The sequence below is a fragment of the Parambassis ranga genome, chromosome 7 (assembly GCF_900634625.1).
Source record: "Parambassis ranga chromosome 7, fParRan2.1, whole genome shotgun sequence".
NCBI classification, from domain to species: domain Eukaryota; kingdom Metazoa; phylum Chordata; class Actinopteri; family Ambassidae; genus Parambassis; species Parambassis ranga.
Window position 1 is genome coordinate 5,112,272 of NC_041028.1, and position 22,918 is coordinate 5,135,189.

General features: G+C 41.9%; 1 protein-coding gene across 1 annotated transcript; it reads right to left on the bottom strand.

The window, feature by feature from the left end:
* Positions 1-1,038: 1,038 nt before the first annotated feature.
* On the bottom strand, positions 1,039-22,575 carry LOC114438740 (fibulin-2-like). Its single transcript, XM_028410267.1, has 17 exons — positions 22,470-22,575; positions 19,418-20,787; positions 12,620-12,734; positions 12,277-12,406; positions 11,102-11,303; positions 10,262-10,480; positions 9,544-9,657; positions 8,914-9,015; positions 7,665-7,796; positions 5,306-5,443; positions 4,281-4,421; positions 4,039-4,167; positions 3,384-3,509; positions 2,953-3,069; positions 2,744-2,872; positions 2,079-2,202; positions 1,039-1,999 (listed from the first exon to the last, which is right to left on the bottom strand). The coding sequence occupies exons 2-17, from the start codon at positions 20,727-20,729 to the stop codon at positions 1,642-1,644; spliced, it is 3,588 nt and encodes a 1,195-aa protein (XP_028266068.1). The 5' UTR covers positions 20,730-20,787; positions 22,470-22,575; the 3' UTR covers positions 1,039-1,641.
* Positions 22,576-22,918: the final 343 nt, after the last annotated feature.

Consider the following 22,918-nt stretch of genomic DNA (forward strand, 5'->3'; position numbering starts at 1 on the left):
AGAATGAAAGCAAGCCAACGTGAGCTACCAGAATTAAAACATTTGTGACATTAACGAAAATGCTGTGACTTTGTATTATATCTGCTCCTCATTCCTGTAACTGTCTTACAGTCTCTTACAGCTTGTTCTTTTTTTGGCCAGGACATTTCCAAACTTCCTGTCAGTGACCCTAGACCCATAATAGATGTGTGTATTGTATCTTAGCCATCCTGGGATACGTGATTCACTGTCCCTGAAACACAGCACCACCTCGAAGAGCAGATAAAGCTAATTAGGGGAAAGAGACATCAGTCACTGTTCCAGGCCTTGTTATGTCCTGTACATACCAAGAGTGGCATCTCACTTACTGGGTGTGTTTGAAAGCTTGAGTCAGTCATACACACATAGCTATTATTATGAGTTATGTCAGGAGGATAGTCTCAGACTCGACAGCTATGAATGCTGTATTTCCTTGATGCTTTTTGGGTGGATATTATCATTTCCAGAGCGGTAAGGGATTGAAATGAGTGCAGAAATCACAGAAATTAGTTGCTTTGGTTGGAGTGACCTTTGGCAATATAACTCATCTTGGAGAGCAGAAAACTGGCTCGGTTTGGAAGAGGCATTAATACAGCTGTCACAGAGACACACACACCCTTTCCGATGATTACAGGAGGTCCAGGAGGTTAACTGCACTCAGAGCAAAGGGGAGAGATTACTATACTATAACTTAAAGAACAGAAAAAACAACTCAAAAACCACCATGTCTTTAAATCATTATTCACAAATTCATGTTTTTTTGGTGTAGGACTTGAACCTGTAGGTGGCAGTGTAACACTTCCTATGCATTCTACTAGATGAGCTGTAAATCTGCACATTTGTTCATATCTCCTACACCACATGCTTATTTACGTTTGGCCATTACAAAGTACGCTTGTGTGATTGCAAGGTTACAGTCAGGTGTGATCAGGTACAATATGTTCATGAATATTTACTATGCGACATGCCATGGCAAAGATTGTATATTTTAACAGGTAAACATAAGTGATGAAAAAAGACAAAAATTCAAATATTTTAATAAAATACTTTTTTGCTTAGGAATCTAGCATAAAAATATAGTACACCCATTGATAATATGACTGGTTACATAGATACAAAAATACTGCATATAACATGTAATATTAAATTAGTTTTTAAAATACTTCAAAGAGGAAAAAAAGCAGTGCAGAAGAAGTAAGACAGATACAGCTGCTTGGTAATGCAACCTCATCACAAAATATCAAAGGATGTCTGATGACTCGATGATACAGTGGTTAAGAGTTAAATGCACTACATTTTTTTTGAGTGTTTGCACTTCTTACAGCAGCTCTGATTTTACTTTTGCCAAGAATATTTATGTAGATTAAGACTTTAGAGAGTTTTTTGGTATGAAATGAGTTCAAACAACATGTTAGAAAAATACTGAAATTACATGGTTTCATGCAATTAAAATAAAAATGAATTCTAGACTATTCCACTGCTCTTACAGCAACTACAAGTGAACAACAGGTGGATTAACTATTCAAACTCATCATAACAGACAGTGGCTTTATTAAATAGTGATGTGAAAACTCCTCCCCTGTGAACTGAATTAAGGTCCATACTGGCCAATAACTCCGACTGTTAGAGCAAATTGGTTGTGATGAAGACGTAGATCTTGGCCTGGAAAGTGGTGAACGTCCCCTGTCTCCACAGCTTCATCTCCACCGTGATGAGGAAATCCCTCGGACCCTCAACCTGTCGGTGTAAGTACACGGCGCCTGTGTAGGCATTCAGCTTCCTCGTGCTGAAGTAGTTTTCTTCGTTTCCCTGTGTGATGGTGACGATGACGTTGTCCCCAGAGTAGGCAGGAGAGGGCCCAATGCGGAATATCTGTGCAGGGATGACAATGTTGGACTGAAAGCTGAGGTAGTAATAGGTGATTCTCAGAGGAGAGTTCTGACACTCCAGGTAGTTGGGACAACTGATCCGCTCACAACGCCTGAAAGTGACACAGAATACCAAGGTCAACACAGTGCTTTAAATAAAACACCTGATCATAAAGTGATGCTATAACTTACGTGTCAGACACTTTGCGGTAGTTTGGTGGACAGTCGAGGGAAAGGCAGCGGTACCCTCCTTGGATGTTGTAGCAGGTCTCAGCTAAGGAGCAATTATGAACCCCGGTGGCACACTCGTCGATATCTAAAAAAAACACATTGTTAATGCACATTGTTTAGAGCTTGTTCACAGCCTGCAAGAGCAGAAGACTGTGTGTTTGTGTGTGTGTGTCTCATTGATACACACAACTTTAAAGTTTCTTTGTGGGAAGAACAAATTGCTGCAGCAAAAAAAAAAATTCAAATTAGCATGACAAGATTTTAAAGGCAATAAAGTTTTACAGAGTGTGTAATTACTGTGCCACTGTAAAATTACCAATTATATTTATCTGAGCTGAACCATTACTGTACACTCTGTGAAGAGGTAAATGGGTGCAGAGCCATTTTAAAAATCTATTTCAGAGCAGAACTCAATGAGGCACAGTGGCACTGAAGCACTGAAGCATCTGCAATACAGTGAGGCCATGTTTGATGGTCCTGCATTGGATGTTGTGGAGTCAGAAAGCTTTTGAGGAAAAACGTGAGTGACATCCTACAGCTTACACTGATCCCTCTATGCGAGTGTGGGAGTTCATTACTGATTATAAAAGGAACTATGAGTTTGAGGTATTAGTGCATGTATTTACCTCTGCAGGATCGTCCATTTGGAGACATGATGTACCCATATTCAGGACAGGCGCACTGGTAACTCCCTAAAACGTTCACACACTTATAGGTGCACAGGTGGCCAATACTCTGGGAACACTCGTCAATGTCTGTAAAACAACAATGAAAACAGATTGAGATAAACAAACAGATATTTGGTGTGAATGTGGTGATGTGTAGCCTGACGCACCTTCACAGGTGTGCCCATCCTCCCTGAGGTAGTATCCCTGGTTGCAGTAGCACTGATAGGAACCGTAGATGTTGGCACACTCCTGAGTGCATGGGTTGCCCAGACACTCATTCACATCTGGAGATTAGAGGTTAGAGCTCATTACTGTCACAATTAACCTGATCAAAGATATTTCTATGTTTTTATCCCAACATATAAACAAGATGTTGTTATTAAGTCAATTATGTTTTTAATGGTTTCTGCTTGAAGGCATACATCACAGTATGTAACAGCTAAACGCTTTTCAGTGGCCAACTTTTAATATCCAGCTGTCCTGGAACCGGCACTGTTCATGAAGCACAAACACACACACACACATATTTTCACGCACAAATTCACAAAAACATACAGCAACATGCATCAACATGAACACACACCCAACGCAAACACACCTTCACAGTTCTTGCCATCAGCAGATAAGCGGAAACCAGAGGTACACGAGCATTCATAGGAGCCTGGGGTGTTCTCGCAGGTCTGGGCACACAGGCGGCCTGGGTAGCGCCAACATTCGTTCACATCTGAAGGAAAGAAGCAGCAGCATCATCATCACACTTTGGGAAAGTGCATTTTGCATTTGTGTGTTTGCACCCAAGCATGTGCAGGTTGGCCGCGTTGCACAGCCCCGTACGTGTGCATGCCATGGCATGTTTGTGTGCATGTCAATGAGAGTCTGATGTGAGGGGACCATCTGTCTGCTGATAGTCTAAACACTTGAGAAGAGTCCATTATTGTGAGAGCCACAACACACAGTGAATCCTAAACAGAGAGAGAGAGAGAACAACAGCAGCAGCAGCTGAAGTCCTCTGCAGCAGGGGGTGCGATGGGCGGTCAGGTGGCTCTGGAAACAGCAGCAGTTCTGACCACCACTGAATAATAAACAGCAGCAGCAGAGGAGGCAGATAAAGGAGGAGGGGTGTACGTACAGTAAAGCTAGAGAGTGAAAAAGTGAATATTAGTAGCAACAGAATGATCAGGAAACTGGAAAACATTGTCTTTCTTTTGCACCTTGTGCTTTTCTTCAGATGATGTATATGATGCCCAACATACCTACACACATCCTCCTGAATGAGTCATACTGATAGCCTGTGTGGCATTCGCAACGATAGGAACCAGGCAAATTGTGGCACAGCTGGCCTTCTCCACAACGGTGCAGGCTGCTCTCACATTCATCCACATCTATGAGGTATAGAAAGAGAGATGGAGTTATCAGTGGATTAACCATTTTCTGTGTTCATACAGGTGCATATGTTGTAAACTATATCTGATTATATGTAGCAAACAAATATTACCAACACATCTGGACCCGTCTGGACTGGCATGATAGCCGCGGCTGCATATTATCTGCCTGTGGCACATGTAAGAGCCCACTGTGTTGATGCAGTTAAAGCCTGGACCACATGGCTGGGTCGAAGCACCGCACTCATCAACGTCTGCCACAGGGGGGGAAAGACAGAGATAAAGGTAAGAAAGGAAAGCCCCAAAGCACAAAGACGAGGCACCAGAGACCAGAGCAGCCGCTCTTTAGCCACACTGTGTTGTCAATTTCAAAGCAATCATACATCACACAGTTGCATTCCCTTGGATAACTTTGTTGTGTGTGTGTGAGTCTGACATTTTCTTGATTTTCTCATTTCTCTGAGCATTTCTTTTGCACTCCTTTTATAGTGGCGTCTGCTGCCTTAACATGCCCCAGTTCCTGCCCCTGGGGGCTAATTCCACGGCTTCAGTTTGTACTGGAGGAGGACAGAGGATTGGCTTTTATCCACCCCTTCGCAGCCCCTAACAGCAACGTCTCTGATCTCCTGTCTGTGTGGCATTTAACCCTCTCTGTCACTGTAGCCCTGCTGATTCACCTGCACAGTGTAAGGCTGTGCAGCTCTGCAGACTGTGATTCACCTGTGGGGAAATTTCTCTCTGTGTATTTGCCTTGGTTCACTTGACTGTTTGGAAGAAAGATAAGGGATCTCTAAAACCACAAACAATACTGACTTAATGCTAAACAGGCCACAGATGCTTGTTGCATGATTACAGGTACAGCTTCAATCAGCAAAAAATCATAAAAAACCAGTACTACTGAAAAAACGAAGAAATGAATGGGACACTTTAAACCATATAAATGTATAAGCTTTATGCATAAATCTTCACCACATGTTGTGTATATATTTGGTCAGACATGGCTGTAAATTTCATCTTGGCTACTTGCTGGAGGTAAGTATTACACTTTTTGATAAAAACTGACTTTTTTATCCGTAACTTAGATTCAGTTCATTTGTTAAAACACAAATGTGAAGGAAAGCTACCGTCTTTCTCTTACCTGCACAGGTGTCCTGTGCATCCTGGTTAAAACCCACAGGACAGCGAGGTTTGGGGTTACATGTGAACGAGCCCTCTGTATTCACACACTCAAAGCCAACTCCACAGTTATGGCTTCCCTGCGTGCACTCATTGATGTCTGTGTGAGGAGAGATAACATATGACAACTGAAGACGCTGCAAATATGCACATAACACATATATGGTGCCATATTCCACCACTGGGTGGCAGTGTGGTTAAACAGCAGATTGTACTGCTGTTCATTTATCATAAGGCACTCCCAGTCAACACTCCAGAGGGTAATCAAGAGTAAAATAATTGTATTATATCTCAGGAACTGTACCTATACTAATCCATCTTATTCTGACCTGAACTGCCTGAATGGCAGCTTATTATTTCAACTAGATGAATGAATCTAATGAGTCAAACCAGCAGAATTCACAAGCATCAGTCTTCCTGTGCAGTGTTTGAGTGAAAGCTGCAGCATATTCCTCCAGAGCCCTGTAACACCTGTCTGTTGAGGGATTTACCAGCTGTCAATCAAAGTTCCACATCTGTTAACATAGTACAGAGCAAAGCTAGAGGGAAATAACTGCCTCAAAACATCTCAAAATGTAGTGAACATGTGTGTGTGGGCGTGTGTGTGTGGTGTATGTGAATAATGCATAGGTGCCTTGTGTTTTCTAGAAGTACATTTGCAGGGTTTCGTCACCGTAATTCTTGTATAGAGGCCCAAACCGATGCTGGCAGGCAGCCCTGCGGATATAGGGTAAGTCTCTAAACAGCAGTGATTGAGCATCTTTCTCCTGACACAAACCTGGCAGAGTCTGCAAGAACCCTGAGTTAGCCTGACACTGATGAAGGCAGGGAGAGAAAAAGCAGGAAGCAGGATAAATGTGTGAGACATTGGCACTGACTTCCCTCCCAGAGAAGGCAAAGGGCTCAAGGAATAAAAAGGTCAAGTCAAAGACTGCCGGCTGCTGTATGTGTGGGAATTTAACCTCTTTGAACCCTTTTCTCCGGTGTTTCTCTTCCTCTGTTAACATTAACATACGTGCATTAATAGATACTATGTGAATGAAACAATGTGAACAGTGTGCCAATTTCAATCTCAATTCTCCTTAAATTTTTTTAGGTTTCATCCATGGCAACAAATCTTGAAGAAAAGTAGCAGCCATTTGTGTTGCTACCATGTCCTCATGGATGCTCTTTATAAGCGGAAAACCCTTGAGAGGGAACTGCCTCATAACCACAAGAAGAGTTAAACTGCACATGCACATATTAATCTTACTACAGGCTGCAAAATTACTGATCACTTTTTTGTATAATTAATATGTTTTGGTCTTGATCTCATGCTTGAGGTAAAGCAGGAAATGTATGGTGTGACTCCCTGAGTTAGCTATGGGCTGTACCTGAGCCTCTGCACTATAATTTACATCCTGACACATTTGCTCTATAGATAATAACGCTACATGTTGCTAAAGTTGGATTTTCTGGAAAAAAAGAAGTCTAAGTTCATTTTGAGCCAAAATCTTTTTATACACTCAACCAAAATCCTATTTCACTGATTATTATATACTGATTTAAGCATGTTTATGATGTCCCTGCTTTGTAGTTTGTAGCATGTTTTAAAGGGTCTGTCAGTATTGATCCAAGATTGCACGATTTATTCTAGTTCTTAACTGACTCATTCTCTTACAGATGAGTAAGAAAAAAGACTATTTAGTTTCTGTGAGTGGAAGCAAAAAGAGTGTTTCATTACAGTGACACAAAGTGGAGAAAGATTAGCACACCACTGCTGCACGTTTACTCCACGCTCCCCACTCATAGCAGTGGTCTGAAGTAGCAACTGTTTAGAGGCTTACTCGTTAAATGCTCATTTGCCATCCTCTAATAAATTCACAAGCTGAGTCTTTTTGCCACATCTGCAAACAGCACTCACAGCACATCTTACAAAGGTCCTTCTTCCTGAACACTGCTGCTGCTTTACGAATCAGACCAATTTATGGCGCATGGAAATAATGAGGCATGCTGGGAGGTTTACTGTTGCAGGCATCTCTTTACAGCACAAGCAAACAGTAAAGGAAAAAACACTCTCGAGTCATATTACTCACTACCCCCTCATGTCTGTGTGGTAACATGTAAAATTACATAATTACTGGATGTGAATTTAAAAAAAATCTAATTTTCAATACTTACTCTCGAGGGTGCTGAAAGATATTGTGCTTGAACAATGCACTTTCCTCACATTGTGAGCATGCAGCAACACAAATGCTCCCTTGCCGGCGTTTACAACATATTCTCTGTGGGGTGGAAGTGAACACTTTGATGCTGCTCAGTGCTGATAAGGTGTAGTGTACCTTCACAAACATCATTGTTGATCTGGTATCCAGGGGGGCAGGTGATCAGTCTCTGGCAGACGTAACTCCCTGCAGTGTTCATGCAGCGTTCATTGAACTGGCAGGCGCGCGCAGACTGACACTCATTTATGTCTAGATGTTGAGGAGAAAAGAATCAAGTGTGAAGATGATAAAGCAGACAGGAAGATGCACAAATACATTTTGCAAGTATGATTACATCTGTGTCAGCTCTGACCCTCTTTGAGGACAGAGAGATTAGGGTGCAAGACCGCAGGGTGTAAAATCCACACAGTGAGAAATGTCTCATCACACCGAGCCTCCTGCTGTTTGCTGTTGAGACAGACCAGTGGCTACCCTAAGGATGTATCACAGCTTCACGATGAAACACACAGTCCACCAGTGGAAATAATGAGTGCATGCGGTGTGCAGCTGGTAAGATATATATTGCGATAATGCATGGATAGTTGGGATAATCCCTCTGGTAGATAAAAGCTCCTCCTTGTGTTTCTTGCTGAGAAAGAAGAGGATTAGAGAGGTATCTGCTCTGCAAATCTAGAGGCGCTGATGTCAGAAAGAGACAAATCAGTGACAAGAAACTGGAACCTACCCTGGTGTAATGTAAGAAAATATTTTCTGCATTACAACTTATTTTAGCTCCTTACTTCAATGTTGAGGATAAATAAATGCAAAAGGTGGTGGAGGTACACAGAACACAGTGTTTTGCTTCCTTTGTCAGTTTAAATATGTGGTAATCAAAAGACAGTTATATTTCCAAAAAAAGGATATGTTTTTAACACATTCTGAAAATTAAAAGCAATTTGCTGCTACTATGCTTTTGTTACACAAATACAATATGTCCCACATGAAGCTAAATGAACGCAGACATCACTGTGCCATAAAGGTTTGTTTGTAAAGAAATATTAGCTGTAGACTTTTTTAAAATGAATAAAATGTGCACCTATCATCAACTTTTGTTTGTTCGGAGCGTACTTTTTCATGGTAATTTGTCTGACCACTGTTAATTCAAAAAAAGTTTGTTTTTTTTAAATCTTGAATACTTGTTTGACGTTAATAAAATAAAATTGTTCCTGTTCTCTAAAAGTCAAAAATTAATCATGACTGTCTTTATCCACCTGTTAAATGCAATAATAGCATCAATGCAAATGATTTAAAATACATTTTACATATGTAACAAATGTCATTCGAGGACATTATTAGTAATAAAACACATTTCCCAAACACTGCGTACCTTCACAGGAGCGTCCATCAGCTTTCAGTGTGAATCCTGGAAAACAGGAGCACTGTGCCTGTCCGCCCACTGGGGTGCACTGTTGCTCACAGATGCTGTTTCCTGGGAAAAAAAAGCCTCATAGTCAGGTCAAATGAAAATATATTGCTACCACTACTCTGCATGGCAGCATTTAGGATGAAACCGAGGACATCTTTGGGATTCTGTGTGAGAATATTTACTGTATTAGTGTTTGCTCATTTCCTCTTTCCAAACTGATCCCTGACCTGGCCATATTGTGTTTCCTACTGTTGGCCCACAGTGTGCTGGACCTCCACCCTGGTGTCATGGAAACCAAACAAGAGCAACAAAATGTGACCCTGCTCAGACTATGATAGGGTGAACTCATGAAACCGGGTGTCTGACGCCAAAATGTCACTTGTGTTTGACATTTGCAGCACCGTAACATTTCATGGAAAGGTTGAAATAACAGCATGTCAGTCTACGGCAGCTCCTCTAAACATATTCAGCTGCATCTAGATGCAAGCTCCAGCCTCTTATTAAGACATAAGGATGAAGGAAAGTGCTCATTGTGAGCTGTCAGGCCTGCAGCTCTCTCCCTCTCCTGTGATTAAGCGCTGCAGTTCTAACCTTCACACGGGTTGAGTGGGACAGTCGGCTGGGTGGGAGGCGGAAGAGGCGCGATGGAATCTGCCGCTGCCGCTCTGTCAACCTCCTTCAGTCTGTTCTCCTCTTCCACCGTCTCTGCATGAACATGAATATGAATGTCAGCACTGTAATCAGAAGTTCCACCTCTCACATTCTACAGTCGTCTAAGTTAGAGGCTCAGACGTTGTGCAATACCTGCATTTCCCATCCAACGATATGAGGCTAGTGGATGAAAGTTGTAATAGAGGTGAGACAGGAAAAAACATTGCCTGCAGACAAACATTTGGTTTTATTAGTGAGCTCCATCCCTCACTGTAATTTGCTGCGAGCTCTGGCATTAGTATCCTGTTGAGACAGGCTTATGTTGGTAAAAGCCACTGCTGATTAACGTCTGCCTCGTTGCACAGCATTACCTTAAAATACTTCTAATCTGTACATCTGAGCAGGACTCTGATTGAGCTGTTTTTTTTTTCCAGAGATATGACTAGCTGTGCATTGCTGTCAGTCCAGGAAAGGGATGTTAGTGTACGAATAGAAAAATTATTATTAGGCAGTATCAGGCCTTGCAGACAGGAAGGAACTTAAACAGGCCAGGAAAATAATACAAAGTGAATGTGTAGATAAACGGGGAGTTTTCTGACAAGCGTGCAGACAGTAAATTTTTAACTGGAAATGTCAGAGTAAATGTGGGACAAAATACCTCGCGCACAAGTGAAAGCGTCGTCTTGGAGTACGTATCCAGGGAAGCACTCGCACCGGAAAGAGCCCGGCGTGTTCACACATCTGTGGTGGCAGATTTTGTCCTCATACATCCGGCACTCATCCATGTCCTCCACCTCAACAGGACCCTCCGCTGCGTTCTCTCCATCCTGCTCATCACTGATGGAGAAGGCCTCCTTAGGGTAGGGGCTGTCAGATACTACACCACAAGAAGAGATGGTGTTCTTAAAGTGTAATAAAGATGTAATCTTTATGCAGAATAAAAGTTTGTTTTTAATGTAATGTTTATTTTTCAGGGCAAAGCATCAAACCGCTGCCACATTCCACATCACTCACACCCTAAACATGTTTGCAACGCCCATCCTTAGATGTTATGTTAGATCGTATAAAAACACACATGCAAGAAAATGCACAAAATGCTCTAAAAGACGTGTGTAGTTGTTTGTGTTCTCCACATCCTATTGAAAGGCATCCCATTAACTGTAACAACAAGGCAGATAAGACTTCAAAAAACAATGTGAATTTGATACGAGCAGAGTTTTTCACTTTGCAGCGGCCAGCTTCCAGCAACACAGCAGTTTACTGGAACAGAAGTGAATACCAGGCAGACACTAGATCTCTTAGAGTTACAGTACATGGGGTGAGTGGGACAATGAGGTACACCATTTTTTTACCACCCACCGCGCTCCCCTTTAACGCCTAGTTTAAAGAAAATGGATTGTTTTTCTGTAAAAATCGTTCCCTGGCAGGGCATCCTAACAACACCCCCTTATCTGGCTCGAAACATGCATTTTAAGTTGTGAATATTTGTTGACAATACCTTTTGTTGGTGCTTGAGTGGAATCCAGAGGAGGCCTCTCTCTGACAGTGTGCCAGCCACCTTGACTCTCAGTCCTCCAGTCCTCACCCTTACAGCAGGTTACAAAGACGTGTCTGCAGTGGAAACCCAGGTACCGGTGGGCTTCACAGCGATTCCCCTCCCTGCGGAACTGCAGGCCAAGAGAGCAGCAGTCGCAGCACTCCTGCGGTACAAACACACAGTAATCACATGCAGTCTTAGATCACACCAAGATGTTAAGAGTGGAAAAACCACCCTGAAAACACAGATTGTTGTGGACTGTGAGATATCATAAGGTGTTTCTAAAAATTGGACACATCTACACGAAGGATTCACAAATTCATCTTCCACTGAAGATGATGCAGAAAAGCATTTCTCTGGTGTTAACATCAAAACAAAGTGTTAATATTTCTCAAAAACTAAAGCTGCTCTGCTTGTGTTTATCTTAGGACAACTGTTATTAGTGTTGAGCCGAAAGCACAGTAAATTCAGTGCACAGAGCTGCTGCCTGTGCAGTAGGTACACCATTGAATTTAGTGTGACTCTCCTCTTTCTGGCAGTCCTCAGCAAGAAATATAAAACTGAAGTAATGGGTGCTGTGATATAGTGTGGTTGTGGATGGAATAATATTACTAAAACTACAAGGGCCCCCTCAGAAAGGTGGTGAAAGGCAATATTTAACAGCTGCACTGCACCATCGCTGTGTAAGTGCCTCTGAACAGATGAGATCAGCACAGGTTATATCACAAATAATTAGCTTTGGGAGTCACAACGAATGGACTCTCATTGACTGCAATAATAACCTACTAACCACGGTCACATCTGGGTAACCAAGTCAATTCCCAGCGAGTCTTTGAATTAGTTCAGAAAGGGCCAAACAATTTACATCTGACATTTCCAATCAGTGAGGTCTGCTCGGACAACAGGGAAGCTTCCAGGACTGTGGGAGTTATAATAGGCCCTGAATCACTTTGTTTAGGATAATGAAATAACACAGGCATCGACACCCCACAGCAGTAATCCTCAAAAGACATCTAGAATAACGTTACTCCCTGCAGGCTGTATTATTGTGGTTTAATTACAACTGTCTAAGTTCGACTGTGAACCCTCTGAACCGTGTTTGCCCTTTGCCATGGTCCTCAGCCACAGATACTTGCCTTGTAGGAATCAATCCCACATTTATGGCTGGCGTCCTCTTCACACACATTTCCTGCTCTGGCTGCATTAATTCCAGCCAAGCATCGGCCTTCCTTCAGGGAGCCGAGGCAGCACTGCTGTTGGGCAGTCCTGGCAGGGTAAAAAGGCAGGCGCACATGAGAAACAACCTGAAGAAGTACTTGGACTGCAATGCTGGCGTTACAGCAACAATAATAATTCTTCTCATTCACAGAGCTGAATGAACTGTGTTTCAGAGCTTCTAGGAATCTAAACTTAATATGCTACAGAAATCCTTAACAGATTTTACCTGGATGTCCAATGAGTGTTACCTAATGGCCTTACCAGCATATGGAGTGTCTGTCTTTTGTGGGTGGCTCCATGCTGTTACAGTGACCATTAGCTGAAGCCCATTTCTCCCCTGTCTCACAGCAGGTCTTCACCAGCTCCTTGGCAGACACTGTAATGAAACACAAACACCAAGATCCAGACTTAACTTGCTTAGTGCAGCCAGTGTTTCTGAGAAATCACTGGAAATGTTTACAGTTAGAATCCATATGGCTAAGAATGATTAACCTCCTGTAAAATCTTCTCTGGAACACTTGTCTCAAGCATACAGATAGATGCTTTTCTGTTGTTTCTTGGTGACTACCTGCTGAGAATAGCAAGTACACACTGTGTGTTTTTCTTTTCAGACTCCCTGACTCGGCTCTCACTTTAACTGGCAATGGAAAACGTATGAAACCAAAGACTCTATAATATATAAAATTACCTTCAGAGTCTTCAGAGTAAAATTGCTCTTTTTTTGTTACATCCTGGTTAATCACAGCTGGACCAGAATGAGAGGGTAACACATTAGCACTTCATTTTCAAACTGGGTCAGGCAGCAGACGGAGCAAAAACACATGATCCATTTTATGGGGAAAATGTATACGTGTTTCTTCAATGACAGGGCAGCACATTCCAGCCTTGATTTGTGGCTCCTGCACTACTGTACGTGACACAGCTGATGACATTCTTCTCAGATGTCACAGGGTCATGAAAATAATGTTCATTTGACAGCTTAACTTTTGGTTACTAAAGTTACATCACACTGATTACAGATAATTAGTCTGGATCCATTTAACAGAGTTTGTAAAATGTATCAAAGTGCAGTAGACAAAAATTTGGATTTAAATTTGAATTATATCATAATTTAGGCCATTATCAGATAATCAGTGACCTTTTGCAACCATAATAATTGAGGTGTGCACAGCACTGATAGAATTAGTTGGACCCATGTCTCCTGAGTGTGGTAAACTGGAGGTGGAACCCTATGGTGAGAGATATCGCTCGGATTGGCTGCTCAGCTTAACAAATCAGTGGGAGTAGGCAAAAATAAGTCAAAAAGGGGGGCACACAAAGGTTTGTTTTTATCTTATCTTCATTTTCTGATCCACAAATATTTCCCTGGCCCTCAGGAATGCAACAAACCTGACAGACCTCACAAAATCCACCTGTGGTGAGATTTTTTATACCTGCAGTTGTTGCTCTTCGCGTTTCCTTTTTTGAATGTCACCTGTTGGTATGGAGACCTTCTCTGGCAGTGGGATGTAGTGTTTGTGTTGTGTTTGAGCGTGTTTTAGGTATGTCGCTCAGCATTTGTCGCTACTTGTTCTCAATTTGATGACATCTTTGATTTTTCTAGTAGTTTACAAAGACAACCATCTGTCCTTTCACATCATTTTGATGATGATGATGATGTTGTTGATGTATATTGTGCAAATCCAGAGATGCAGGTCACAGTGTGGTTTCTAAGAGCAAATGTATATTTAAGTCTGCTGTGAATTTCATGAGATTCCATTCTGGACAAAAGTTGACAGCCACTGCCATGCTGCTCGGCAAATAAACAACAGCCAAAAAGCTTTAATTAGTCTCTCACAGCACACTAAAGGGCAGAGGTTACAAGGTGGAATCTTGTTGCCAGTTATAGTATTAAGTTCAACACAAATATGTAAGAGTCTCCATGGTTACTTCCACATTCTCTCCATAACATGTAGTAAGTATACAATACGACCAAAGCAATTACTCAGCCAGAGCAAGTGGCTGCTGAAGTGCATAATTTAAATGTTTAGAAAATTCTGAACCTTGAAACTCTTTCATACATATCTATAAACCCCTTTGAACCAGTGTGAATGTACAGTAACAACACATAATTACTCAGTCTCCTTTTCATTTTCTCCAGGTGGAATCAGTTCACTTGTCATGAACAAATACACATTTACTCTGTGTAGAAAGTGGGATGTATACACAGAGGTAAAATTCATACATGCTCCTGAGGGGTTACATTTCACCAGACTTTTTAGCCAAGCTCTCTCTCTCTCTGCTCTCCCCAGGTCTCTTCCTCTCTCAATAACAGTCCTTATAATTAAGCCTGTATAGGAACTTATGCGAGTGAGCTGTGCAATTAACTCTGATTTATTGTGCTTCCTCTATATTGCTCTAAGATAAATGCTTGAAAGGTGGCTGTGGAGCATCTCTGCTCCAGGTCTGTCATTACATCCATCCATTAGACCAACATGAACACCAGATGCTTTGCTTTTGTCACAAAACCAGAACGAGGTGACGTCACACCCTCTAAAAATACGGAGCTGGAATAACATCCAAAAAGGGGCAACTCTCAACATGTCTGAAGGTGTCATAAAGCTCATGTGTCTTTTCTTTTGTGGACTTGGCAGTGATTTACCATACAGGTGGGCTGAAGAGAATGCAGGACCAACACTGGAAATAACAGCACACGCAATGCCCCCCCCCCCTCCCATGCCAGATGATTAATGCTGAAAGCTTAAAAGCATGTCGGTGTTCATGTGTGCCCTTTGTGTGTCTGTGTGAGGCTAATGTTAAGCTTGGGAGGAGGTGATACACTTTTCTTCCCACCTTCAACATGAGCACACACTGAGATATGGTGTCCTCTGAAACACATAATAACTGTCCAGGAACAGCTGGCTGTGACATAACAGGGGGGGGGACTTTCCTGCTATCGCCATGACTTCACTTCCAAAACAGTCAATTCAGGTTTCAATTATTGACATCTTCTATCTTTATTTCCATGGGCAGTGTGAACTAACAAGCCTGTGATCCAACATTTTTCAAATTTGTGAGTAATTGCGCAGAAGGTATGAAATGATGTAGACAGACACTTGTAGTTAAATAAGACAGAGCTATAGGCATCTCCCAGGAACATGTTCATGCAGCTATCCACAACGACCTCCAACAGACACAGCTGTCAGCTCACTGGGTCCTGAAACTCCTAAGGCCTGGTGAGAAGTAAACCCACTTCAACATATGAGGGGATCTTGAAAGATTTCTTTCTCTCTACAGCACTGTGTAATCATGGATGAGACCTGCATCTACCACTTCCAAACAGAGATGAAGGAACAATCAAAGCCCTGAAAATATAGTGTCACACTTTCAACAAAGCTAAGCTGGTAAGGTCAACAGGCAAAGATAGAGCCTCTGTTTTCTGAAAAAAAAAGACAGAACTGCTAGTGGTCTACCTTGAAATGGGTTACAGGAGCCTATGATGCTGCTCTCTGAGACAGCAAGAACAACACAGGCTACAAGTCCACAGTGATGACGGCTGCCATCCAGAAATGTGGATTTCAACACCTAATTCACCTGATTTGGCACCTCAGGCGACCACCACTTCTCTCCATATATTGCTGGTGCTAAGTGGTCATCATGCTGACATCTGATGATGTATTCCACCACTGCTAGTATACATTAGTGAATGCAGAAGGACGCCCATGTTGACCTCTTATTCCTTAGACCACTAAATTACCATCCACCCCTCACATTTAAATGATTCAAGCCCTGAGGTTTTGCCACAGTCTCTGATGGTTTCACACAGCAACCACCAATCCAGTTACTCCTCCTTGTGGTAAAATAATCTGAGTCAAACACTAATACACACGAGCCATGTCCTGTCTGTAACGGTGTACGTTTATCTTGTGTTTCCTAAAGATAACACCCACGAGGTGACACCTTCGATTGTGAATTCTAGGCTATGCATTGTCTCGTTTGCATGTTAAATTGTGAAAGTATATTCTGCTGCACAACCCTGTCAACATACTTTCCACATTCTAAAGTAATTTGAACCTTTTTCCAATTGCCTTATTATGCCTTATATATTCCACGGCGTGCTCACACACCAGAACACAGGAAATTTGCTCATACATCGCCAGAGGAAATCCATCTAAATCCTGGTTTTGGATCTGATAGATAAAAATAAGACTTGAAGAATAATATTACCTAATTGGTGTTTTTTTTGAGTTTTTACAGGTCCCATTAGGAGAACTACTTTCTGCTTTAGAAACCAGATCTGAGAAGCATGTATGAAAGATTTACTTTTATGAGCTTGGATTATATGTCTCTAAACAGCAGAACTATCTATATGTTAATGACAGAAATACAGATGCAAGAGGCAGATCTGTGGCTGTCTTTTTATGAGTGGTTTTCTGTATCTGGAGCAGATGTTTATTTTTATTTTATTTATAAGCATGGGTGACATGTGGATGAGGCGGTTTTTCAGTAAGAACATGTTGAGGACGCACCAAAATGACTGAAAATGACCTTAAAGCCACCCTAGATTAACGATGCTCCTCAAACTGATCTTTAAAGCAGCGGTACTGTAGGAATGAACCTTCACATGGCCAGCTCTGGAATTCGCCCTCCTTTTCATCCTAGGCGAAAATTATACATCTGCTCAGCCCACTCCCACATGCAGCATGTTGTGACAACGTTGTTGATAAAAAACACAAGTGCTTTTCTAGTTTACTTCACCCTACAAGTAGGGAGTTACCAAGAAGAGAGTGAGTGTAGGTGCACTTCAAATGAAGTGATTATTGGGAAGATTGGGGAAAGGAGCAGCCTCACGGGAGATGGGTAATCACACAGGCTCATGAGGAAGCAGTAAGCAGTGCCTGGCAATCAAGCCATAACAGTGGTCTCATTCATCACACGGGTATTATGCTGCCACACAGGTACAACCCCCAAGAAATCCTATACCAGGTCAGCCAAGGAGTATAAGAACGCCTAAACAATCCCATCCCCCTCCTGAGCACACACACAAAATGCATCTGGCTGGAAAGAAAGAGGGCAAATGATCAGGAGTCAGCAAAACAAAAACATCAGTCTGTTTCACAGCAAAGCTGACACGTTTATGTTGAGGCTGTGTGCTTGTTTTTCAAGCTTTCCTCTTTTCCTGTTGGAATATACTCAGCTAATGGCATTGATAACAGGCATTAGTCAAGGCCCTTATCGGCTAGGATTTTCCTGTTTGTGCTTTCACCACTCTGGAAATCTTCCTATAGTCCAGGCCAGTGAACCCTCAGACCCTCAGTGACATTCCATGGACATGCAAAGTGAGAAGAATGGAGAAAACCATCCCTGCAGCTCACACTGTGTTCCATGAACCAATAATCCACAATGGGATTTATCTCAACTCACTTATGGAAAACTTATTGAGGACATCTGCCAATGTCAATACTGGCTCACAGACAATTACACAGATTTGAGTTTGTAGGCTCACTTTATTGCTATAAATGAACCACAGGTAGTGGAGAGTTCTCCCACTGAAACACCTCACAGATGCATTCATCACCACACACATACCTATGGGGGGCCAGGTGCTGAAAAGCCCTGACAGGTTTCAACAAAAATCATAGTGTTGTAAAGCAGGTTAACAACACACCTTCTGATTGCGGTTTTCTGGACAAAACACACCACAAATAAGAAAGAAGTGTCAGAATCCTGAAACACTTTATTGAGCAATTCAGTTGCTGGAGCTGCTATAAGGATGAAATGTCATGTTATACATTCATTGTTTAGTTCCCTCATGGTATTGTAATAGCTAGTGAGACTACCTGCACCATAAAAACAGCATAAAAATAAAAATCACAATCTGATTGCAACATAAATTTGCACTTTTATGGTATTTTACAAAATTATGGGGCAGATCCTTTTTTGTATTTCATGGGTTTTTTAACTGTCCCACCTCTTTAAGAGCATAGCGGTGCGTCTAGCATTTAATTCCAGGCGGAGAATTGATCTCAGATTCCGAGTGATTCTGTCACCAGGCTGTATATTGGACCCATTTGTCACAAGTCACACATCTTGTGGACATTCTGACTGATACGAAATTGTATTTTTCAGAGAAAATGACTTTTTTAGAGACTTGTTTGGGTCTCAGCCAATTAATTTTTTGTGATATTAATCATAGCTGCTATATATTTTAATTGTAAATAAAACTTCTTTCAGCATTGCTCTGACATGGCCTCTAGTTGAATTTACATATTGTTTATTGGTTTTCAGGCTGAAGTAATGCTGTGGAAAATAAAATATTATAATATATTTTTTAATTAATAATATATTTTTTTTCCATTTTGCCAGACAAAGCATAACAGTCAGAGAGACTCTGCTTTAGTTAGCACTCCTGAGCGAATGCCACTTTTACAATGTTACATGCCATTCCATTACAATGTATTCTGTAATCCTAACTTTACCCTCCCAACACTGTAGCCTCTATTTTCCACTGCAGTGCAACTCATAATCACTTCATCATCAGCTTTCTTGTACTGGTGCCTGCAGTAGATTGGGCAGCAGTATGTAGGCTATGCCCTGAAGGGGAGCTGAGTAGTTGTTAGTGAATATGGTGATAATGACATGAAGAATTTAAACAGGAGGACCGTTTTCACTGGGACAAAAAGTAGAGAAAAAAAAAACTTCTGCTGCTCTTACAGGACACATCAGAGGCATAGCAAATAAAAAATGGTGCAGGGCCTATTATTACCCCCCCATTTAGAAATCTCTGGAGAAATAAAGAGAGCATTGTGTCAATTTGAACACATGAAAATGAATACATAGAAGATGTATTGCTCTTCTGTGTAAGGTAGATAAATGCTATCTGGGGAAAACAGACTTTCCATGAACAATTGTTTTTCCTGGATTGCTGCCAGCCTGAATAGAGTGATTATGAATTCCTCCTCAAAAGGCAGGAAGTGAGAGGAGAACAAAAATACATCAGTAAATCATCTGAATATGATCTATTCTGATGTAGAATTCTGTGTTACTGATATGGTCAAAAGATGTTAAGATTTAACTTACCCTCAGGCTCCTCCTCTTCATCCTGGGACTGGTAGTTGTAGAGGGTTTGAGGCTGTGTTTGGGGCTTGTCTCCATCCTCCCTCATCCTGACAGGAGGTCTGCTGGTGGGGCTGAACTTGACTGTGGGATATGAACTCTGTTTAACAGTTGGCTGCCCAGGCTCCACTGACACCCTTTCTTGTGCCTTACGGCCCACAGTATGGGAGCTACCATGATTCCTGGTTTGACTGCTCTGACTGTGTTTGTGCCTGAAACGCGTGTTGGTTCGGACTGTATCCTTAACAATCTCCTGCACCGCCCTGTTTCTATCATTATTATGCCTCATGGTCCTTTCTCCTGTTTCCTGTTGTGGCCTGTGGTCCTCTGTGGTCACTCTCTGTGTGGTTGTTAGTGATGCTTTGCTCTGAACACCTGTAGTAGTTGGATTCATGTTGCGTGTAACCTCACCCTCGCCACTTCTCTCTGCATTTTTGTGCGTTTCCCTCAGCTCATGCCTGCTGTTGTCACGAGAGCTGAAGGTAGTTGAGTTTGACTTTGGGTAAGCTGGTGGTACTGTAGTAGATTCCAGTGGTTGAGCCAGATTTTGGATAGTGGAAGATGTCGGGTCTGCCAGAGTGTAGTCATAATCCTGTCTGCCAGAATTGGGTGGGTCCTGCTTATACAGTGGTAGAGTGTTTCCCAACTTGGAAAATGGTTCTACAGGACTTGTTTGTTGGCCGTCATAACGGCTGCTAATGTCTCTCAAAGGGTTGTTGTTTTCAGTGGTTGTCACCCACGTGGGCTTATTAGCACTGTGCAGATCACAGCCAGGGATGGGTGAGCACATTAACCTCCCACCTTCATTTGGACAATGGCAAACCTGGCACTGGTCTATCTGAAAAGAGTGTCCCGCCTCATACTTCTTGTTGCCATTAGTGCAGCCAATTCGCCCACATTGCAGGCATCCATCTGCAGGTTGTAAAATATCAATGCAGTTGGGGGGAATTTCAGGGCATGGAATAAAATGACAGCTTATCTTCCCTCCTCCCTGGGGACAGGAGCATTCAGTGCTTCCGAAATCCACAAAGTATGACTCCCCCTCTGGGACTTTCCCTTTCCGGAAGCCTGCCTGGACGCAGTCGTAGTACTGGTACCCCTCACAGGTGCAGCCTCTTTGGGTACAGGTGGGGCAGCAGGACCCCTTCTTTAAAACACTTCCTATGCAGTTCTGGAGGACAGGACAGTCCACACCGGTGCAGTCATTCTGGCTCAGACAAACGTCCACACACGCAATTACCCAACAAATAAACAATGTTGCACTTTGAATGCTCATTTTGTAGAGAGTTGTCTCTTTAAGCAATATTTAATTCCAGATGATGATTTTTTTTACCCTGTGAAAATAAACAGAGGTTAATTAAGTGATCTTGACATTAAAATAACTGTTTTATTATTTTATTTATGGTATCTGGAAACAATCAACCTTAACATGTCTGCTTTCATTTGATCACCTGCCAAAAAAATACCCTACATTTTTTCCATGCCTACTCTGTTGGCACCACAGAGGAAGAAAAAAAAGTGGTTTGATTTGATTGCACATGGAAATTTGGCCAATGTTTGGATTGTCTGAGGGAAATATGTACAGTAACGACCTAGCAAACAGTGCCGAGTAGCAAAAACAGAGCTGAAATAACAACAATGCCATAGTTACTGCTAATGTGAGTTGATCAATTTTTTGATTTCTTATTAAACTGGGAGCATTTAATGAGATTTCTTTTCAGATTTTCTGGCTACACAATACTGTACAGAGACAGAGTGGCAACACAGAGACAGGCATGTGTGTCAGGCCTGACCCTGAGAGTAACTGATGTGACTTTAAATCAGACAGCATAGTGAAAACCAGGTGTTTTCTATTTCACCTTTCCTGTTTTTTCCCCACAGCTTGTATTTGTGCCATTTGCTGAAAAAGACTTATGTGACACTTAAAAAAAAGCTTCAATAATATGAGATTAAGTGAACATCAAGCATGGCAAACTTGTCTTTCAGACATTTCCTGCTAAATGTTCCTGAGCTTTTTTTCCCTGGTGCTCTTCCCAAGGCTCATTTTGTTATCACATTTGTCCCAGACTGCATGTCCTTGGAACAGATTCCCACCAAAAAGAAGGAACTGCTACAGAACAGAAGAAAGTCTTACACAGATTTTGCATGTTCTTGGAAGGACAAACATCCTGTCACAACATACACACACAGAAATAATGCCATTAACTTATGCTGAGTTATGTAATCTGCCTAAATGTAACCAGTTCTATTCATAATAAAAGGGCAGACTCGCCAGATCATCAAAGTAACATCTGCTACACCCTCTTTCTTCATAATTCAGGCAAAGCCCCCAAAACAACACAAAGTGCACTGCGACTAAATTTAGAGAATCAATGATGTCTTTGTGTGCTCCTGGTACAAAATCATTTTACCAGATCTTCCACAGGACTCAGCCTGCTGCTGTGGTGCTTTGACAGAACTGACCTCAGCTCACCAAAATCCAAACTTCTGCTCTTCTGCAACATTCATATTAAATAGAAGAAGGGGGAAAAGTCAGTGTTGGGTATCTGGTTCCACCTTTAAAGACAGGGCTGAATGAAAACAGTCTGTTGTGTTGTTTGTTGATCAGTTCAGGGAATGTCATACAGAGCATTTCAAACATGTGCTTTACTTTATCATCCATAATCTGCACCTTATCCTCACTGTGCCCGTACACACGTGCAAACACTGTTTTCAGGATTATAATTCCTCGACTCACGAGCACACACGCAACAAAGACTGAAGGATCACGAAAAACTGAATGTCTCTTCAATTAAACTTCGGGCTTCGGGTTCACTTCAGAATTTGAACGTCACTGTCGTAAAGGCACAAAACCGGAAAACATGCTTTTATTTCATTCACCGGAATATCGCGACATAAACAGTTTGTGCCCCCCCCCGTGAAATTATCTGTTTTAAAGTGTTTTAAAATGTGTAGTGTTTTAAAATCACGCTTATGTCACATGTTAATTGTTATTTATAAAAGTGACGCTGCTTACCTCGCGTCCCTGGCCGCGCCGCGCTGCTGTGCCTCTGAGGGAAACTTGTGCGTAAAGTTTGTGCCCTGACTCCAGCTTTGGAGGCTGGTAGCTCCTCTGCACTGCTCCCTTCGTATAGGGGGGGAGGGCGGGGCAAACTCTCATAGAATCATTTCCAACTTTTCCTGAGGTGATTTCTGTTTCATTTTCCACATTACTGGACATTTAAAATACGGGAAATGATGACACAGAAAGAAATGAGTTGTCACTATCAGAATTAATGAATAAGGTAGAAGTGACTGCAGCCATTTTTGGTTTGTTTGAGTGCATTACACAACTAACCTGGGCTATGTTTACTTGTAGAGATTCCAGAGGACAAGCCATGCTGATAAATGAAGCTCATACAAGCATCATTAGACTCTATCATGTGCTGTCTGTGATCTTCATGTTTTGGAAGGGGCTAACTGTGT

Coding starts and splice junctions, on each gene's coding strand:
- LOC114438740 (XM_028410267.1), bottom strand. CDS start 20,729: ATGAGCATTCAAAGTGCAACATTGTTTATTTGTTGGGTAATTGCGTGT. Junction 10,481..11,101: donor CACTCAAGCACCAACAAAAG/GTATTGTCAACA, acceptor CTTGTGGTGTAG/TATCTGACAGCCCCTACCCT. Junction 7,797..8,913: donor TGATGGACGCTCCTGTGAAG/GTACGCAGTGTT, acceptor CTCAACATCTAG/ACATAAATGAGTGTCAGTCT.